The 19266-nt window shown below is 49.9% G+C and overlaps 1 protein-coding gene across 1 annotated transcript in view; it reads left to right on the top strand.

Moving 5' to 3' along the window:
- LOC119461191 (protein prickle-like) overlaps positions 1-19266 on the top strand; it is a 70198-nt gene that overhangs the window by 22625 nt on the left and 28307 nt on the right. Inside the window, 1 exon segment of the mRNA XM_037722413.2 lies at positions 6618-6921. Coding sequence (XP_037578341.1) covers positions 6618-6921 — 304 coding nt within the window.

Here is a 19266-nt window from a genome sequence, read left to right as displayed (position 1 = left end):
CGTACAGACGGAAAGTCTACATCACAGCTATCGCTTGAATATATATATATATATATATATATATATATATATATATATAATGCTTACCTAGTGTCATTATCGGCATGCGTGTGTTTCCTTGTCGCATGCTGGTTTCTTGAGCATGTGGTTTCTCTATATCAATACACTGCGGGCGAATCGACAGTTCGCCCTCAGGGGGCACTGTTTGCGATTTGCTGGCACGCTTCGCTGATAATATGCCCAAAATCGTAATTAGCTGTTACCTGCTCTTACGATCGAACAATTCAAGCCAACAACTTGCGCGCGCGCGCGCGCGCGCGTGTGTGTGTGTGTGTGTGTGTGTGTGTGTGTGTGTGTGTGTGTGTGTGTGTGTGTGTGTGTGTGTGTGTGTGTGTGTGTGTGTGTGTGTGTGTGTGTGTGTGTGTGTGTGTGTGTGTACGACCTCTTCCTAATCTATAAGCTAACGCGAATCTTTGAATTAGCTCCACCTTTCTTCCTGAGATCTATGCTCGCCTTTGGTGCACTTGGAATATATATTCCTACGTATTTGTTGTTTCTGCAGCGTCGTAGATTAATCCAGTAGCGTTGCGCAATTTCCGGTTATCCTCCTCTCCCCCCAGCCTACCCCATCTCTTTTTGTTTCATTCTTTAATTCTTTCTTTGTTTCTCCGTGACTGTTATCGTGCAACGTCCTACTCGCTTATAGATCAGTAATCATCGCCTGCATATATCGGCAAGTATTATTATTGAGCGATGGGATCGAAGCAAATAGCGAAGGCGGCGCAGGCTGCACATTATAGGGGGCGCCACCGCGCAATTTCCTCCTCCACGCCCGCGTTTCGCGTGCGGCTAGCCAGCGAACAACAATGGCTCTAGCTCCGGGGCAATCGTGTCGATGAAACCGCGATCGCTCGCGTGCTCCGCATCTGTGTCACGGCCGCGAAGGTGCGTTTCGGGGTGTGCGCCGGCCGTTCAATCAGATGTCGGCCTCGCGTGGTTATCGCCGCTGCTCGGCCATTGCGTACAGTTTCATAAAAAGCCGGCGCCTTTTCGAACCTTGGTCGTTTCGTGAGAGAGCTGCGGCACGAAGAGTTCCTTGAATCCAGTGCACCTGCATATATACACTATAGCCGTCGTGGCACACAACACGTACAGGGAGCGAGCGTTCGTTCGTTTGTCCGTTCGTTTGCTCGTCTGTTCATTTGGTTATTTGTTCGTTTGTTCGTCTGCTTGCTTGTTTGTTTGTTTGCCTCCGAGAGTGGCTCACAACCACTACACGCCCCTAGTCCTTACTTCTTTCTTTTTCTTCCTTCTTACTCTTTTTGTGTGTGGGTGATTTCGTTGTTAAGGAAATGATCAGTGAACACGTAATCAGAGATAGAGATAGCGACAGAAGCATGTAGGAAAGACATGGAGGTTAACCAGAGGATATTATCCGGTTGGCTGCCCTGTACTGCAGGCAAATGGAAGAAAGGGGGTATGAAAAATGCGATAAAAAAAAAGAAGTCCAGTCGTACGGATGAACAGTATAAGAAAATGTGGCCGCGCTGTCACACAATCTACCAAGGCGCCACTTTTATGGAGCCTTGAAAGAAATTGGAAACGTCCCTCATCACAAGAATTTATTTCGGCAGTCTACGCGTATAAAAGAAAAGTTGGTTCTTTTATACGTGTTTTTTTAGCCATAAAATTACGTATAGATAGCCTGCTGGAACGTGAAGCCATATACTTTTTTGTCTGCATGATAAATAAATGTAGATCCTGACGAAGACAAGTTACCTGCCGAAACGATGGCTCCAGCCTTTTTAGAGCACTGTTGATCACCGTAGACTTTCAGCCTCAATATATTTTTAAAAATACACTTGTTAACTTTTGTCTATAGACAGTATATAGCCAAGATCACACGTATCAGAATCAGCCTATTTTATGGCCACTGCAGGATGAAGGGACCCAAGCGATATCGAATTTCTCCTGTCTTGCACCACCCAGCTCTCACCCGACTGCACCTGATCGATGCCTTCAAGCTTGTTTGTTTTTGAAATCACATCTCGCCATTTAATTTTCCTCCGTACTCGATTACGTTTCCCTTCACACGGCGCTCGTTTACCAAGGACGCATCCACAAGAAGACCCGCCGTGGTGACGTAGTGGCTTTGTCTTTAGGCTGCTAATCCCGAGGGCGTGTGATCAAATCCCGGCTGCGGCGGTCGCATTTCGGTGGGGGGCGAAATGCAAAAACGCCCGTGTATGCCGTGCGTCGGGTGCACGTTAAGGAACCCCAGGTGGTCACAATTATTTCGGAGTCCCGCCCACTACGGTATGCCTCGTAATCATATCGTGGTTCTGCCACTTAGACCGCTCTGCCGCAAGTCAGAGCGGTCTGCAAGTCGTCCGACGATCAACAGAACGTCTGAATAATTTTTTCCCCCCAAAGGTCATGCGTTAAGAAGAGCTCGGCCGCCTTACCCGAGCCCTCGTCGACCGTTGGCGTCGCGCACTTCGCTCGAGCGCCACCTGTGTCGTTATTAAGAAACGCGCCCATGCGTCAACGCAGACCAGACTGGTAGAGGCGATCAAGAGGCCTCCGCTGTTCTTCCAACCATACAGTTTCTCGATATGCTTCCAACGGATAAATCGCGCAACGAACGCGCACCGCCCTGCGTTGGCGGCGGCGTCTGTACCGGCCACGCGCGCCATATACTTCCCAACGCAGTAGCTATAGTAGCAGTTCATCGGCGTGGCAGGTGGCCCGCGCGTACCTCCGGTCTCTCGCCGCGTACGCTATTACGCGCGTGCGTATAGTACGTATACGCAACGCTACCGTCCCGGAGCGCGCACGGCGAGGTGTGATAGCGTGGGCAAGCAGCAACCCTTGTTCCGCATGTGGCAGAGCGGCGGCGCCCCGCAAATGAGTTCGTTCGCCACGGTCGCGTCGCGTGGGCACATCGCATCTGCGGTAGTCGTATTGCTCGGTACACCCTCTCAGCCACCTTGCCGGTATAGGCGGCCTCTGTTGTACCTCGCCTGCCTTATGCTACCGCGGCGACAGGTGCGAAGTCCTCGGGAGATTTACCGACATCGCGCGTTCGCTCGTGTTCGTTTTTGGGCGGCTCACCGCTGAGAGCTCTATTTGTCAGGTGACAGTGTGATAGAGAAAGGGAGAGAGAGAGAGAGAGCGCCTGTGAAGCGAGAGGACGAACACGGCTTGGCCTTGATGTATGCATACCGCGCTTACGAAATGCGTACACGGTTCAGCAATCGGATGGTGTGTACGTGGGAGGAGCGGCGGCCTTTGGACGTAGGAGGTAGAAATGATGATGGCTAGCTATGGAACGTGTGCTGACGATGGAGCCCTTACGTATACATGCAGTGCATGGTTGAGCCGGTTGCTTGACCATGTCGTTCAAATCTAGCGTATGTTTTGCGGCGTGTGTGTGTGTGTGTGTGTGTGTGTGTGTGTGTGTGTGTGTGTGTGTGTGTGTGTGTGTGTGTGTGTGTGTGTGTGTGTGTGTGTGTGTGTGTGTGTGTGTGTGTGTGTGTGTGTGTGTGTGTGTGTGTGTGTGTGTGTGTGTGTGTGTGTGTGTGTGTGTGTGTTTGGGGGGGGGGGGCGTCGATCTTCGTCACTCGGGTGATATCTTTCGTGCAGCAAGAGCACAGCAGTGACTTATAACTGGGTATTGAGACTCGCGCACGCAGTGCTGCACTTAAGGGCATGTGTAAGGCTGAATGCGGAGGTGTGTATAAGGCCTGTGACTAGCTTTGTATAAGGAATACTTCCACTTCTGCACGGTGTTCGAGCAAAACGCCGCAATTCTCAAGACGCCAGACATTCTCTTGATCGGAGAGCTGCATGGTATACTCATGAATGCGGCAAGGAGAAGCCTGCAGTGTGCACTTCGCATGCAGCGTCACAATAGTTTTTTTCTTTTTTCTTTTCTCGTGGGAACTATACTGTAGGCATGGTTGAGTGCCTCGATGTCGATACTTAGCATACTTTTGAATGCTATAAGTATACCTACCGGGCCGCCCCACCCGCGACTCTATAGCTCTCCCATCATGTGCGCAGCGTACACGGATAGCACGCATGCCACCGAGCCGCACCTTGGAGGGGACTCGCGTAGTGCACGCGAGGTTGAACATCCGAAGCCCACGACCTTGGCGTTCATAAATCTGCTCAATTCGCCCGCGTGCCTGTTTATCCGGCACGCCTTGTGGGCTGTGGCCTGATTTCATAAAACAACTCTCCCCTGTATCTTCGTTTGTTTCTGTGTTTCTTTTTTTCTCGTCACGTTTACATATTTGGTTTCAGCAGCAGCAAAGCAGCCGTCGCGCGCTCGTATCGCACGGCGAGAAGCCAATCACCTTTCGCGCAGCCTAATATACAGCTTCGCTTGATAGCGTTAGTATCCATATAGAGGCGCATCGCGGTCCTATGCGGCAGCAGTGAGAGGCGGGCGGGAATCGGGAGCGCCGTCCCATCGACGCGGCCGATCTCGAATTGCATCTACGCGAGACGAAGAAGCGCGTCCGGTCTCCATTGCCATCATGCCTGCCCATGTGTGCACGCGCACTCAACAGGCCACGCAGAGCGTTGTGTGCGGCCATGAATTATTTATACGGGGGTGGCAACAGAACTGTGACGGGACACGTCCGAAAGCGCGAGGCCCTTACTATACAGTGATGGCTTCGGTAATTATCTTCGGCCAGCGGCGCTCTCTTGCCGACTTCTTGAGCAGCCTGTGGGAGTCGCGGCGCCTATATTGCTGTGGGAGCGAGGAATTAGGCGAGCATCCGCTAGTGAGTGAGAAGGCGCGATGTAGGAGTCCCTTTAAGCTTTCTTTCTTCGATTATTTTTTTTTTTCCCGAACCACCACCGCTACACGTCGCCGAGGTCACTCGACGGTCGAGACCGTCGCTCCCTGTACGATGTCTCGTTTCAAGGCTCGTCCTGAGGCGCTTCTGGAAATGCAGCGCGTAGGTGCCTGTATAGGTGAGACGTGGCGCGCCTGCTTACGTGGCTAACCTCCTGTAATGAGGTGGCGCGTAGTGTTGTGTAGCATATGCACTCCGTCTCGCTAATTGCGTGCAGTATAGTCGAAGCTACGGGTAGCTACGGCCAGTATAGGAACGATTACTACAGGAAGTGATCATCAACTGCCTGACGCTGATGACAATGACTACAATGATGACTATGATGGTGACGATGACGAAAAGGCGCAACAGCAGAGCTGGAAGGCATGATCATCATAGTCATCACGAGCCCTCTTCCAGGTTCTAATTTCCGGTTGCCTGACGCGATACGTAATTGCTGCTGCAGCGCACAGAACTGGCAAGGCGGGGTAGTTAAGCACTCTAAAGTGTCTCTTATACGGATACATGCACTGATATGGCCGGGCCCCCAAAGCGAAGTAACGAACATAACCCGTCTAAGATTACCACCGCCGTGTCGGTGTCGCCATAGCTCGAATTGTTATATCGTCTACTGCCGCGTCCGGTCGCGGTCCTAAGGCGATTCCTGGAGGCCTTAACAGAGGCTATGTGAGAAGTAGCTCGTCTCCTTCTGAGAGATCTAATCCCTAATTACGTGGCACGTAGTGTTACAGCTAGAAGCACTGTGCTGCCCGTTCTACAAACGCAATGATCGCCGCTTTACAGCGTCAAAATAGCCGTACAAGCACACACAAGCAAATGCCCGCACACACATTAACACCATCCTCCAGAGGCACTGTCAGGCCGTGTTTTGTTCTTTGCTGGGATAGTTAGTTCGTAGTCATTGAATATAATAGGTGGTGTCCAAATCCACGCCCCAGCAACGGATCTCTCTAAATAACAGAAGCTGAGCTCGAAGGTCATAATTTTGTTAACTGCATACGCCGGAAGCATTTGGGGAGTCGTCAGCACGTCATTGACGCCATGTTTTGGACACCACCTTCTATGGGCGCGAGAATGACTAGGTTAGAAGAACACGTAGACAAGACAAGTGCTCGTCAGTTTGTCAGCACCGGAAGTAATTGTGGAGCCAGTATAACACGTCACGCCCGCCATGACCGTCATGACACCACCTATCTTACGCTCAGTAATATTTTCCTGAATACTGTTACACTGTACTTTTCTTTTGACATTTTAACGGTTCTTAATTTACAACTTCATTGACATTTTGCGACAGTGGCTGTTCACATCTATGTTTGCCCCTTTCCCTGCTTGGGCCCATTGCGGTTCGCAGTATCGAATAAGTAGATAAGGTTTGTTCGATTCAGAAAATGTGTATGGCACCACAAACGAAAAGGTGCAGGTGGTGCCAGTTACGGTGCGTCAGGCTGCACCCACTCACTGCAAAGTTCAAGGGGTGCACTGCACCGCGGCGGCGCCTTGCTTTGCACTCCGTGCAATCGAGCACACGGGGGTGCAGGGTGCACAGCTGAACCTCGGGGCATCGAAGGCCTAGGTGCACTGCGCTCTGAATAGGTGCAGAAGGTGCAGAGAAACTTGGCCGAATCGAATAAAGCTATATGAAAATAAACAAAGTCGTGTTTCTCCCGCGAAACGTTCTTTCATTGCAATCGGCGGCTTCTTTCTCACGTCTCCCCCTTCCCCTCTTCCTTCCTGCGTGCTCTGCAGGAAAGTATGCCGCAACTGCAAGTGTCCCCGGGAGGACCACCAGGACGGCCCGATGGCCGCCAACCAGGCCGAGGTGGACCGGCTGCTGCAGAAGGCGTCGTCGCCTGCGTACGCGACGTCGCCGCCCCCGCCGCACCAGCAGTCCCAACCGCACCATCACCTCCAGCAGGCGTCTCCGGCCGCGGGGCCCAACCCGAACCCCGGGAGCACCGAGGCCGTCCAGCGTCAGTCGCATTCGGATGACGACAGCGGCTGCGCGCTAGAGGAGTACACCTGGGTGCCGCCGGGACTCAAGCCCGAACAGGTACGCAGAATCGAAAACACCTCTCGGGGCTCTGTAGGCTGTCAGATGGACGGAGGTGTAGGTGGATATATTTAGTGAGCGTCCCCTTTTAATTGCGCTGGCGGCTCGGGCCTCTGAGTCCAGTTTTCTTGTCTTCCCGCTGCTTAATGTTACACTGACGGTGACACTGAAATTGAGACTAAAAGCAAGACGTAATCAGTTGAGATAGGTAAAGTGCTCTCAAAAAACTCATTTCTTATTCCTGCGACCCAAAAATTAAGTAAAAATAAATAAATAAATAAATAAATAAATAAATAAATAAATAAATAAATAAATAAATAAATAAATAAATAAATAAATAAATAAATAAATAAATAAATAAATAAATAAATAAATAAATAAATAAATAAGAAGTTGAATATTAATGAAGATGGAAGGCAAACGTTGGTATTCTTTTGAATTTCGCTCGGTAACTGCATCGCCTGTGCCTTCAACGTGACCTGATGGGTTTCAGGAATATTTCGACGTATTGCTTTTTAACTTATTTTAATGTTATGCATTTCAAATGATTTCACATTGGCGCTGTATTGGCGCAGGAAGATTTAATGCTAAATTACTAGGTTGACTCTAAATTTGGTTCCTCTATAAAATACAGTGCAGTCGTTATTTACCGATATTCAATTAACTATAGGTCCGAGCTGGCGCTGTCAGAATCACTGACGTCACGGCGATCTATTGCACTATAGCGTACTGTTTCCTATTTGCGGCCCGTTTTGCTATTGCAGAAGTGTAATTAATTAAATTACAGCTTAAGTTAATGTGATTATTTAGTGTCCATGTAAGATCCTCTGTTCGTGTTAAGGAACTGCCGAATCCTCGTTTTTGCTGCTGATGTTTCGCCACCATGTCTTCCGGTTGTCTTCTTCAACCTCCCACCGCGCTAGTTTTCTTTCGCCCTTCCCGTATCATCATCATCATCATCATCATCATCATCATCATCATCATCATCATCAGCCGCAGGACGAAGCTGCGATATTCATTTACCACTGTCTTGCGCTAGCTGATTCCAACTTGCAGCTGAGAATTTCATAACTTCATTGTCCCACCTAGTTTTCTGCCGTCCTCGACTGCGCTTCCCTTCTCTTGGTATCTATTCTGTAACTCTAATGGTCCACCGGTTATCCATCCTACGCATTACGTGGCCTGCCCAGCTCCATTTTGTTCTCTTAATGCCCATTAGCTAGAATATCGGCTATCCCCGTTTACTCTCTGATCCACACCGCTCTCTTCCCGTTTACTATTCCTTAAGACGCAAGACCTCGCACCTTTCGAGGCAAGAATAATACACGCCACGAAGATTTCTATAATTGTTCGGGAAGCGACGAACAACGAAGAATAAAAGCAGACGTACAAACGTAGCCGTCTTATCGATTTGCTGTTACATTTACATGATCCCGATTAAGTTGGGTCGAGTCGACTTGTCGTGCCGATATCCGGTCTTCAGATCGAGTGTGCGTGAAGTCGAGTAAACCCGAGTGAGTCGGGCGAGAGAGCTGAGTTTGGTGAACCCGCCTGCAAGGGTGAGTTGACTCGTCCAACCCTTTTGGCAAGATGTATGTAAACTCTGTTTGGTTGGTCTCGGTCGGCTGACTCGACCCTCTCAAGTCGACCTTTTCGAGTCGAATCAGCTCGACCCGAGTCAGCTCGATCTCGAGTCGAGTCAACTCGACCCTCTCGACTCGATTCAGCTCGACTTCTGACTCGACATTCTCGCGTTGAGTTCACATAGACGAAGCTCACGACTGTTTGCTAGCAAACCACGGTGCCTGTGTATAATGCGCGCGGTGACGTCCAGTTACCAAACGACCGTGCTACAGCACTGCTGCTGCGTAGTATTTGCGCCGCACCTGCGCTGTCGGCCTCTCACCTGCAGAAATCAGTGTGAACAAGCACATCGCCGCAGCGCGAGAGTGTCGTGTGCCTTCGTGAGTCTCCTGTATATACTCGTATACATCTGCAGGCCTTACACGCTTTGGATATACGTATGCATAGGAGGAGTGAGCCAAGCAAAAGTGGTGTTGCGCAAGAAACTTATGGAAGGTGAAAGTTAATTCGACCGGTTTTAGGGCTAGCTGGGGGGAAAGGGGGGGAGGGGGGGGGGCATCGACTACGGAATGCGTTTCGAGAAAGGCCCCGAGAAAACGAGCGGAGACCAAGAAGAAGGGAGAGAGAGAGGGAGGGGGGGGGGGTACGTATAACGCCGCGCGGCGCCCTGTCAAAACCGTCGGATTACGTTCGCAGGAGGACGAGGGAGAAGCGAAGTAGTGTGACGGTGATGGTTGTGGGGTGCGCAATAAACAGGACAGGGGTTTGTAAGCGAAAGCGAACACCAATAATGAAGAGAGCGTCGCCGGCGGCGGCGGCTGCTGCTGCGCCGCCAATTACTCCTATTCAAAATGGCCCGAGCGCTGCGTTGCTTCGAGAGCGGAGACCCAAGCCGCGTGTACACGAAATGGCCCGGATTATTGCCCTCCCTTTTCTTTCTTCTTTTATTTTTTCGTGTCCAACTCTCCCCTTAACTCCCTTGCGTCGCGTCGCCGTCTCCAATCTTGTTTCGCCATTCGGAATTGCCGATAATGACGCGTGCCAGTGGAAGGCAGCCACGCGCTTAGCTCTTGCATTCTCTGTGTATGCACGCTATTAATGGGAGGGGGACCCTCTTATTGCGCATACGCTGGCTGTCCGGCTTCTGCTGTGCTGTTGCCGATGCCGGCGCAGTAGTCGCGTGGCTAATTCCGTGCAGTACGTATAGGTGTATACTATGTGCACTGCAGTCGCGCGACGTCTAATTAGCAGATCTGAGGTTCGTCCCCTCCGAGGGCTGTATTTCTTCGCCTGAGGCGGTCTGGAAGTACACGTGTCTGAGCTAACACGTATCCTGCCGCGCTTGCGTTAGCGTCAGGTCTAGGGTTGGTGGTCTTCGTTGGTTGTCGGCGAGTTGGAAAGTAAGTGAAAGAGGGTCGTCGACTCCAATAATGTTCAATCAATCGATAAATCAGTTCTGGGGTTTTACGCTGCCAAAACCACGATTTGATTATGAGGCGCGTCGTAGTGGGGGACTCTGAATTAATTTTGACCACCAGGAGGGGGTCTTTAACGTGCCCCGCCCCCTATGCACGCGACACGGACGTTCTTGCATTTCGCCCCCCATCGAAATGCGGCCGCCGCGGCAGGGATTCGATCCGGTGACCTCGTGCCTAGCGGCACAACAACACCATAGCCGCTAAGCCACCGCGGCGGGTAATAATGTTCGCTGGCGTGCTAGTTGGTGATGCATTCTTCGTAGCAGTGTTGCAGCATATACAAAGCCTATAGTATGTGCTTTGTATGTGCCGTAAAACTGATACGAAGTTGTCGGCTTGTCGGAGGAATCGAGTGGTGTGTGCTGAAAAAAAGTAACACGATTCCTTATCGTTTCTGCCGCGGCTTGGGCGTTCTTCCTTTTCAGCTTTTCCATAAACAACTTCTACTATATACTACTATTGGGTGCTTTTGAGCTAGCTAGGCGAGTACGCGATATATCACTCGGCAAAGGAACTGAAGAGAAATCCCGTCAAGTGACGGCGAGATGCGACGATATGTTGCGGTTTCCGGGATCGCTTTTCCTTGGAAATGTCTGCCGTGGGATTCAGTACTGTAGGCACTCCAGATAGTCGCAGTGGAGCATGATGCCAACGTTGTTATATTATTACGTTTCTTTTTTTTTTTTTCGGTGGCCTCGCCACGTCTTTAATCATGCTGTCAACGCCGGCAGTGGAGATAACCGGATATATGAAGGCTCGGAGGTGGCTGGGCGTGCCAGTTGAAGGAGTTGATGTAGTCCCGGTCAGCTTATCTTTTGCATACATTGATTGCTGCCTGCATGTATATAGTTGTTTTGCGGCAGCTATGGGGCCAACTTCGTGCAAAGTTGAGCACTCGTTCAATCGACGTATCGTTTTGTTGCTCTGTATACTGGCTACATAATGAAGGGGAAGGGCATTCTCGTATCGGAGTTCGCACACACTCAGCCATTTCTAGCCCCGGTAAGAATCATAACTTATCGCGGATAAGGCGTTCGATCTTGATACGCCGTTTGGTACTATGCGTGTGCTAATCTGTTGCTTTCAAGAGTCGTACGCATATTTAAAACATGGCGCCGAGCGCCGTGGTACCCGGTCTGCAATAACTCGCTATATAATTTACTGTTCTCATGCGATGCCAGACATTCTAACACAACGGGCGGTGCACCCGCTTCTTTTTATCAGCTGCACTGTGCTTCGCCGATGTTGCATAGAACTTGTCGGAGACCCCGCGCGAAACCGTGACCAGCCCAGCAGTTGCATTCTACGTGCAACAACTTGCCTTCCTGTCTCTCTCGTCTGATCAGTTTTGTTTGCCAGCTCTGCGCGCGTCAAACTTCCCTTCCACTCACGTCTTCGATAAAAGCCGAGTGCTTTTGGAAAATAACGAACGGCTTCGCTGGGTCGTCGTCTTTTAATTCGCTCTTTTACGTTCGGCGGATCTCACAAGAGGTTGCTGGCTTTCGCCATCATGAGGAAAGCAGTGAAGGGAGGGAGGGGGTGGGGTCGCAGGCGTTCAGGGACCCGCTGGCGTAATCACGAGGCCCTCGTAAAAACACAGTGCTTCGAACCCCGCCAATCTGAGAGGCAGGCCTCCAGCCGGCCGAATATTTTTCGCCCTACTGCGGCTCGTAAGAAACTCTCTCTCTCTCTCTCTCGGCTCGTAAGAAACTCTCTCTCTCTCTCGTAAGATTGTCCTTTAATGTCGGCGGCGTCACGGAGGCGAGAGGATCCCTCCCTCTTCCCCAGGCTGATTGCCCCCGGATCATCGAGATTACATTTTGTATAAGGCGAATTTTCTTTTCGGCGTCCCGTGTTATTTACAGAGTATAACGTTGCGCGCAGCTATAGCTGAAGCATTTGCGCAGGCTGTTTCTTATGTGACCGCGTGGTACCCGAGGCACTAATTTCCTCCTTGTGTATGTGTGTGTGTCTCTGCTACCTCTGCCTTCTAATTTGCCTTCGAGATAGCGTCTGGGTGGTATTTTCGCTCGTCTCAGGGGACGTTTCGGATCGTAAACAACACCGTCCCCGCTGAAATCGTCCCCCCAATTTCTCTCTCTCTCTCTGTCTCTCTCTCTGTCTCTCTCTGTCTCTCTCTCTCTCTCTCTCTCTCTCTCTCTATATATATATATATATATCTTTCCTTCTCTTTGCGCGAGGTAATCGGTACGTTCACGTCACTAAAAGGCCTTAACCTGACAACGGTCGCGTTATCCGCTGTTAGAAAGATATGGTAACCACAGATTAGATTTTCTTCCCATATCCGGGCCCGTATACTCGAAAAAAGTTACTGCGTAAGAACGGACAGTTCGTAAGAGCGGGTGCCAACCAACAGGGATGTTGGACACATGATTAGTGAATGTGGCCGGCATATAACAGACAGCTCTTAGAAATGATATGCTTTGTGAATTTCGCCCCTGTAGTCTCTGCTGATGTAGTGCTTTTTTTTTTTCGAGTCTATCATCTAAGGCGTGAAATTTTAGAGCGAGCGGATGTGCCATTACCGAAGTAATGTTTGCATTTGCGAAGCTAAAGCCTGTCTATGTTAATTCTTTAACCTTCTACCGTCAATGTATAGCGTTTGTGGAAAGAAACGAAGTCAAGATAGGAACACCGGTGTTTCTCAATCCCGGTTTATCTCGCATTGTTCCGTTGGAATTCTTGGCGCTATAGAGAGCCCCGGAGGGCGAGGTCGAGAGTTTGCCTCCTTCTCCAGAGCTTTCCGCGCGAGGCCGAAGCAGAAGAGGCCAATTACGCTGCGATTGTATGTATTTTGACAAGGCCAGTAGGAGTTGCATTCCGGGCAGTTTTGACCCGTAACGAACATGAACATCTATACTATATAGACACATACACGAAGATACATACACGTATATACATATAGATGCATACACGATGTATGCATGAACATACACGAAGCCACGGGTGGTTCGCCGACACGCACATTCATTGCGGTTAGCCTGAGTGACCGGAAGTCTTGCTTTCCTTCCATTTAACGCGGCCGCGACAGCTGCTTGTTCGTTCTTTCTTAGGACTCGCCTTCCCGAAATACTAATACTTAAAAAGAAAACGAAGAAACCACGCTATGCAGGCTAGTTTCTTCTCGCCGGAGGCGCATGAGAGGAGCTCAGCGTACCGTGAATGTCGCTCGCCCTAGTGGCGGACTTAGCCAGCTCCCGGCCAACTTGCGGCCATCTTGCGTCTTTCCACATGTTTTTTTCCCCCCTTGTTTTGTTGTTGCTCTTTCATTTAAAAGCCAGTTGCAGTAGCATCTTGGCGAGGGTCAGTTGTTTCATCTTCAGTGCAAGCTGAAGCCGCACAACAACCAAACAAGGATAAAGACTCAAACACGTTCCAACATGGGCAAGCGTTTATCCAGTGGTGCGTGTTCGCGTTCTTGTATACTTGTTTATTTATGCGCTGTTTCAGCTGACTCTGTGCTACTTTGTGGTGAAGTTGCTGTTGCCTGATAATTCTTGATGACGACGCTTTCTTAGACTCTTCGTGTGGGAAGTGAAACAAAACAAGAGCTGACATCTCTCTCTCTCTCTGTGTTCGTGAAAGAGCGAGAGAGAGAGTGCGTGTTTGTGTTGGTTCTGCCCAGAGCTGACCGGCCACTTTCACGGCGGGCTAGCGAGCTAAATGCGCGTTTCTTCTCTTCTTCTTCTTCTTCTCTTGTTTTATTTTATCGCCTGTGAAAACAAGCGGAAGACGCTCTTGCGCCCCACGCAGCTGTTCTTCGTCTCGGTTAAACCGTGCAGTGTTGTGGACGCTAGCGCTGCGGCGTCAGCGAACTAGTGGTGCCGAATTCGCGAGCGTGTTCGCGCGCGTCTCGTACAACAGGTCACGTAATTGGCTGGTGCACGCTCTTTACTGAAAATGAGACACGTTTTACTGCCGACAAGCCCAATAGCATGGTATCGATCCCAGGCGAGAGCGACGAGAAATGAAGTGATACGCACAATTCCGTCACTGGGCAAACAACATAAGCAAGACATACCACTACACGCATCGTACAAATCCGATTATGATATTCAACAGTGGTCGAAGGAGGGATGTCTCGGGCTTGAGCTAACGTTTCGACTACGACTTCCGTCCCTTGTTGGACCCACTGTTTATTACGCCAGGTCTCCGTTTGCCTGTGGGCATCGTATCTTCATCGGAAAACTAATTTAAATATTTCGTCGAGACCAGTGCTACGACATGTTCCGCATGGGCCAGGACTATAGAGCCACCTCTGCTCTGATCCAGGGCTGGCGATGGAAGCTTTGTATCGCAGCAGCGAGCTGCAGCTTCCGCGACACTGCGCTTTATTAGTGAGGAAGGAAAGCGTGGTAGCTCAGTGGGAAACAATGGAAGGCTGACTCGCTCGCTTGCCAGGTTGGAGGACGACGTCGGCTCGTCCGTCCGCCTTGTCCCGGTGGGCGCGGCCGACTTAAACGACCGTTCGGCACGACACCGCCTACGATGTCTCCGGCGTGGCAGGGCGCCGCGGCCTCGCCGCTTTGTCTACGCTAGTTGGGGACGAAGCTTCTCGGAATCCGGTCCGAGCTGCTGCCTCTCGGTGGCTTCCTCAGTGCGCCGGCCGTGCCCCTGATGATATAGTTTCGCCACAGCCCGCCGCGCAGTCCATTCGAGAAACGGAAGCGAGGCTGGAAGGCAGGTTGGTTGTGTACTGATGAAAGGCTGTGCGTGCCTTTTTCACTCTGCGAAAGAGACGGCGCGAGTGCTCGATTTAAGCGTGTGCGCGTCTTTGCTTTTCGGATGAATCGCCGGTCGACGTCCTTCATTGTGCTTCTTTTGGGACGCTGAAGAGGTTTTGGAATTGGAAGACTCACGGCGGTTTGGAAACGCTGCAGCCACTGTATAATGCAACTCCTTTAAGTTGTTTTCTCGATTGTGTGCGTAGCCGCGCCGCAATCGCCGTTTAAATTTTCGTCGAAGCTTCGCCGCCCCCCTTGCGCGCGTCGAGGATAGCGGCGAAAGACTGGGTGCGAGGATGACGTCAACACAGGGATCCCATGAACGCTCTATTCGAATCACGCGCGTCGGCGATGGTCACGATGACGTCACGATCCTCTTCGTCATCAGAGCCCGCTAACCGACCCGCGGCGTCTCCCGCAGACGCTGCTGCTCGTTTTTTGATGAATTAAAGCGACTTGCGGTCAGTTGTGGTCTGTTTAAGCTATGGTTTCCGTATTCAGGAAGTGAAAAAGTATATAATAATTTGCTGAAAGCTCACTTTTTTTTCTAAGTGCGTCATCATTGGCTCTTCAGAGCATTGTCTCTTTCTAACGCGTTTCCATGCTTTATGACAGCATCAGGGTGATTGATCAATACCGACGCTTCTTTTCCATCTCGCTTTTCATCTCGCCAGTCGAGGCTTTCTCTCTCTCTCTCTCTCACACACACACACACAGAGAGAGAGAGAGAGAGAGACAGAGAGAGAGAGCCGGAGCGCCGTAACTGTGGGTCAAACCGCTTACAGTGACCACATGCGTGCCTCAATAAACCATCCAACCCTGTTCGTTGTGCCGTTGTCCGACCTATGTCTTATCGCTTTCTCTTTCCCGACTTCTTTCCACCAAGGGGTGGGGTCGAGCCAGAACATCGCCATCTCCGTTTCCTGACCCCGTAGATGATGGCCTACATGTAATATGCGTTTCTTGACCCACGGGCCGCTCTTTTTCAGCCGGTTGGCCGGTGCCGGTAAAAACGAATGCCGAGCTCCGTTTGCGCCTTGTTTCGGCGCCGTCCGCGCTTTCCTGCTTCCTGCACGGCGGCAGAGTCTGCTAGTGCGACGCCCATCCACTTGTTTTACGGCGTTTTTTACGACCATTTTAAACGTGGCCAGTCCTTTTCTTCTTCATTTGTCTCTTAGTTATTTTTTTATATGTTCACATTTTGAAGCCGTAGCGGGATTCTTGTTTCTCCCTCTTCAATTTGGTTTCAATGCACGTTTGGTGCCCCTGCACAGCTGCTTGCTCCAGCCTTGCTTTAGGGGTCAATTGCAGCGGAATTTCGCAGTGCGGAAAAAAAGTTATAGTTGCGGTCTCCTTAGACTCCTTAGAATATACGATCGAGTGCATCAGGAACAACTGGCAAATATCCACGTTTTCTATGCCGGAACTTCTACCTCGCGCTATCTGGTTCTAGCGTTTTCGTTTCACCTTGTTTCAGATAACGTAAGTGCATTCGTGCTATGCGTTTAAGGAGTTTCGTAAGAAAGGCTCGGCGCATGCAAATGCGTGCAACATTTTATAAACCTAAGAACCTCTGTAACAGGGCGAACTCAGGCCCGTATAGGTTGCACGACGACAAACAGAAAGCGAAGGAAGTTTATGACATAGTTGCGTGAAATATTTTTTGCGATGCATGAATAGAAAAACGCTGAAAATGGGACGACCGTCAATATAACACTGCATACCTATGGTTCTACAGGCAGATTCACAAGAACGTTGTTATACGTCAGAACTCTTCGTAAGGGCATATGTGTATACCAGCCAGTCGTAGGGCTGAGCGTATTAGTAGCGAAGACAAACGGTTCTTGCGAACGAAACGTTTTGGGATTTCGGCCCAGCGTCAGTAGCCGAGACGCCTATAAGTTGTAAGAAACCGGTCTACATTGCGAACTAATCAGAGTGAAGACTCCGATAGCCAAGCCCTCCGCGGGCAGCGATGTGTACGCACACTGTGCAGCTGCAAAATTGTTGTAGGCGAAGTATAGTGCGAGAGCCCCAACGCAAGCGCGCAGAACCATTTCTAATCGCGAAATTGGTAGCGTTATCGGACGATCAGAGTTATGTCACGATCGACCGCATATATATATATAGTATATGTATACGAACGCTTGTCGTGCGACCTATATGTGTTACGTGTGTTCGGCGAAATGGTTGCTTTATCCGTGTTACAAACTCCACGGACTTCTAACGTGTAGCAAACAAAACTGCCGTTCATACACTTTTGGCTGCTTTATTTTGTCTCCTTTTTTTTCCCCCACCGCGTTTGTTATCGTAGGTTTCCGTATGTACGACACCGTCTCGCGCAGTACGTCTCCCCTGACGTGCGCACAACTTCGGTTGCAGCGCCAACCTACAGGCACGAAAGACGCGTTATATAGGTGACGGAGGAAGTGAGGTGTAATAATTGAGTGTATAACGATGGAAAGTATAGTAAGTGACGTAGATGACCGACGCGTCTTCTTTTTTTTTTCTCCTGCGTCTCAAAGTTCGTCGGACTGCTCAATATTCAACTTATTTACAGGACAAGAATATTTGTTCTCGCGTTTTGCATTGTTTCGTTTACTTCGAAACTAAGTGATTTCCGCCATTTTGGCCGTCGCGGGCAAAACGATGATGGGTTTGCCCCCCTGGCCGCGCACCATATGTGCTCAATGTCTGACTTTGTATATGTTAAATTTCCATTGCTGGTACCTTGTTCTTTTTTTCTACTACCTTTCTCGCGTGTGGGTGCGTTCGCGCGCGCAAATTGTTTCATCCACGTCTTGCTGCTCACACATATTGTCTTTTCTTCTCGCTTTTCTGGGTTGAGTTTTTAAAATCTTATCGATTAATGCATTTTACGTGTGCTGCTTGATTCCTGGCAAATGTCGCTCAGTCGGCCGGTATGCGACATTTTTTGAGCTCATTATCATCATCAACAACAACAACACCAAACAGACAAACAAACAAACAAACAAACAAACAAACAAAATACCGCGTTGACAGTCAGCGCTTGTCTTTATCTGCTCTATAGGGTCTTATGTGCTTCTCGCGAGTATCGCCGTGTTATACATTTTGTCTCAGCATATAGGCTTAGAAAAGCACGTGCTTAGTTTCGAGTGAATACGGTACGAGCTTTTGTTTTTGATGCAGACTCTGCGATCGAGCTCTCTGGCATTCCTTCGTGGGCACTGGCAGTTATATATACACTCGTACATTGGGACATTCGGCCCCGGTGGTATAACGCTTACATGTGCAGAGAGTGGTTGGGCGTACAGAGGCGGCAAATGCCGCCACGGATTGCTCGTAATTGCCGCTAATCGCACCAGCGTCCGCCCATGCACCAGTACATAAAAACCGTAACCGTGCACCACCACACCCCACCCCACCCCATCTGGGGCATTTTTTTTTATTTGTTTGCTTCTCAGAACTACACGTGTTCCGTGATTTGTTGCGGACGACAGTGGGCGATGCACTGAAGTTCGTCAAACCGGTCTCTGAGTGCCGCTTCGCACTGTCAGACGGAAGCAAGAAAGACAAAGGAAAAAAATAAACAGACGAAAACACTGAATATAAAGAAACAGAGATAGAATTACCGAGCGCGAGATTTGGAAATAAGTGGTGCTGGTAGCACCATGCAGGGTCCGACTGCATGCCTCCTCTAACTGCGCTGCCCGAAGACTTACTTGTCACTGTTTTTGTTTTTTCGTGTCTCGCCAAGCTTCCCCATAGAAACTGTTGTCGATCAGAGGGCTCACCGCGTCGAGTTGCGTGCACCGGTTGTTCTTCTGCTGCTCCTGCTCCGTTATATCGTTACCCTTTACCCTTTGTTCCAACCTGTTCTGTTCCAAGGTCACGCCGTTGTTCGACTGCCAGCATGCGCGGACAGTTCATGGCGAGACTGTTTCTTTCTCTCACCCTCTCTCTCAATTTTCGAGGGTCAAATTCCACGGTTCGCGTCGGATATAATAGGTGGTTCCTTTTATCTTATCGATTTGATAATAAAGTTTACGTTCTTCTTCTTCTTTTATCGCACACTGAGCAATCTGGTCCGGCAGGCTGCCTGAGCGGCCCCGCTGCGTGCAAATCGCTGAAAAATGGGTACGCGTTGATGCCCATCTCTGTTATCTTACTGCTTCTCTTGGTTACCTTTCTCTTTCTCTCCCTCTGTCATTGTTATCTGTTCCTGCCGCCGTTTTCTGTCTGTGCATTGTCTGTCTGAGATCTGGTAGTGCAGTCACGGGTAACAAACAGAAATGTAATTTACAAAGACAAGATACTGCATGTTAAACATATTGTCCAAAAATGTACTACAAGAACAAAAAGCACTCATAGAAAAGAAGGAAGCGGGGGGAAGTTCAACAACCGCCTCGCCCCCCGGTCTTTGTAAATTAGATTTCTGTTTGTTACCCGTGACTGCACTACCACATCTCAGAACCGTTTATGGATAACCGCTCCAAAGATTAGCTATGGGGAGGGACGATATAAGCTCGTATGACGGCTGTTGCTGTAAAGCTGCA

The sequence above is a fragment of the Dermacentor silvarum genome, chromosome 8 (assembly GCF_013339745.2).
Source record: "Dermacentor silvarum isolate Dsil-2018 chromosome 8, BIME_Dsil_1.4, whole genome shotgun sequence".
Taxonomy (NCBI): Eukaryota; Metazoa; Arthropoda; class Arachnida; order Ixodida; family Ixodidae; genus Dermacentor; species Dermacentor silvarum.
This window is presented reverse-complemented; position numbering and strand designations above follow the sequence as displayed.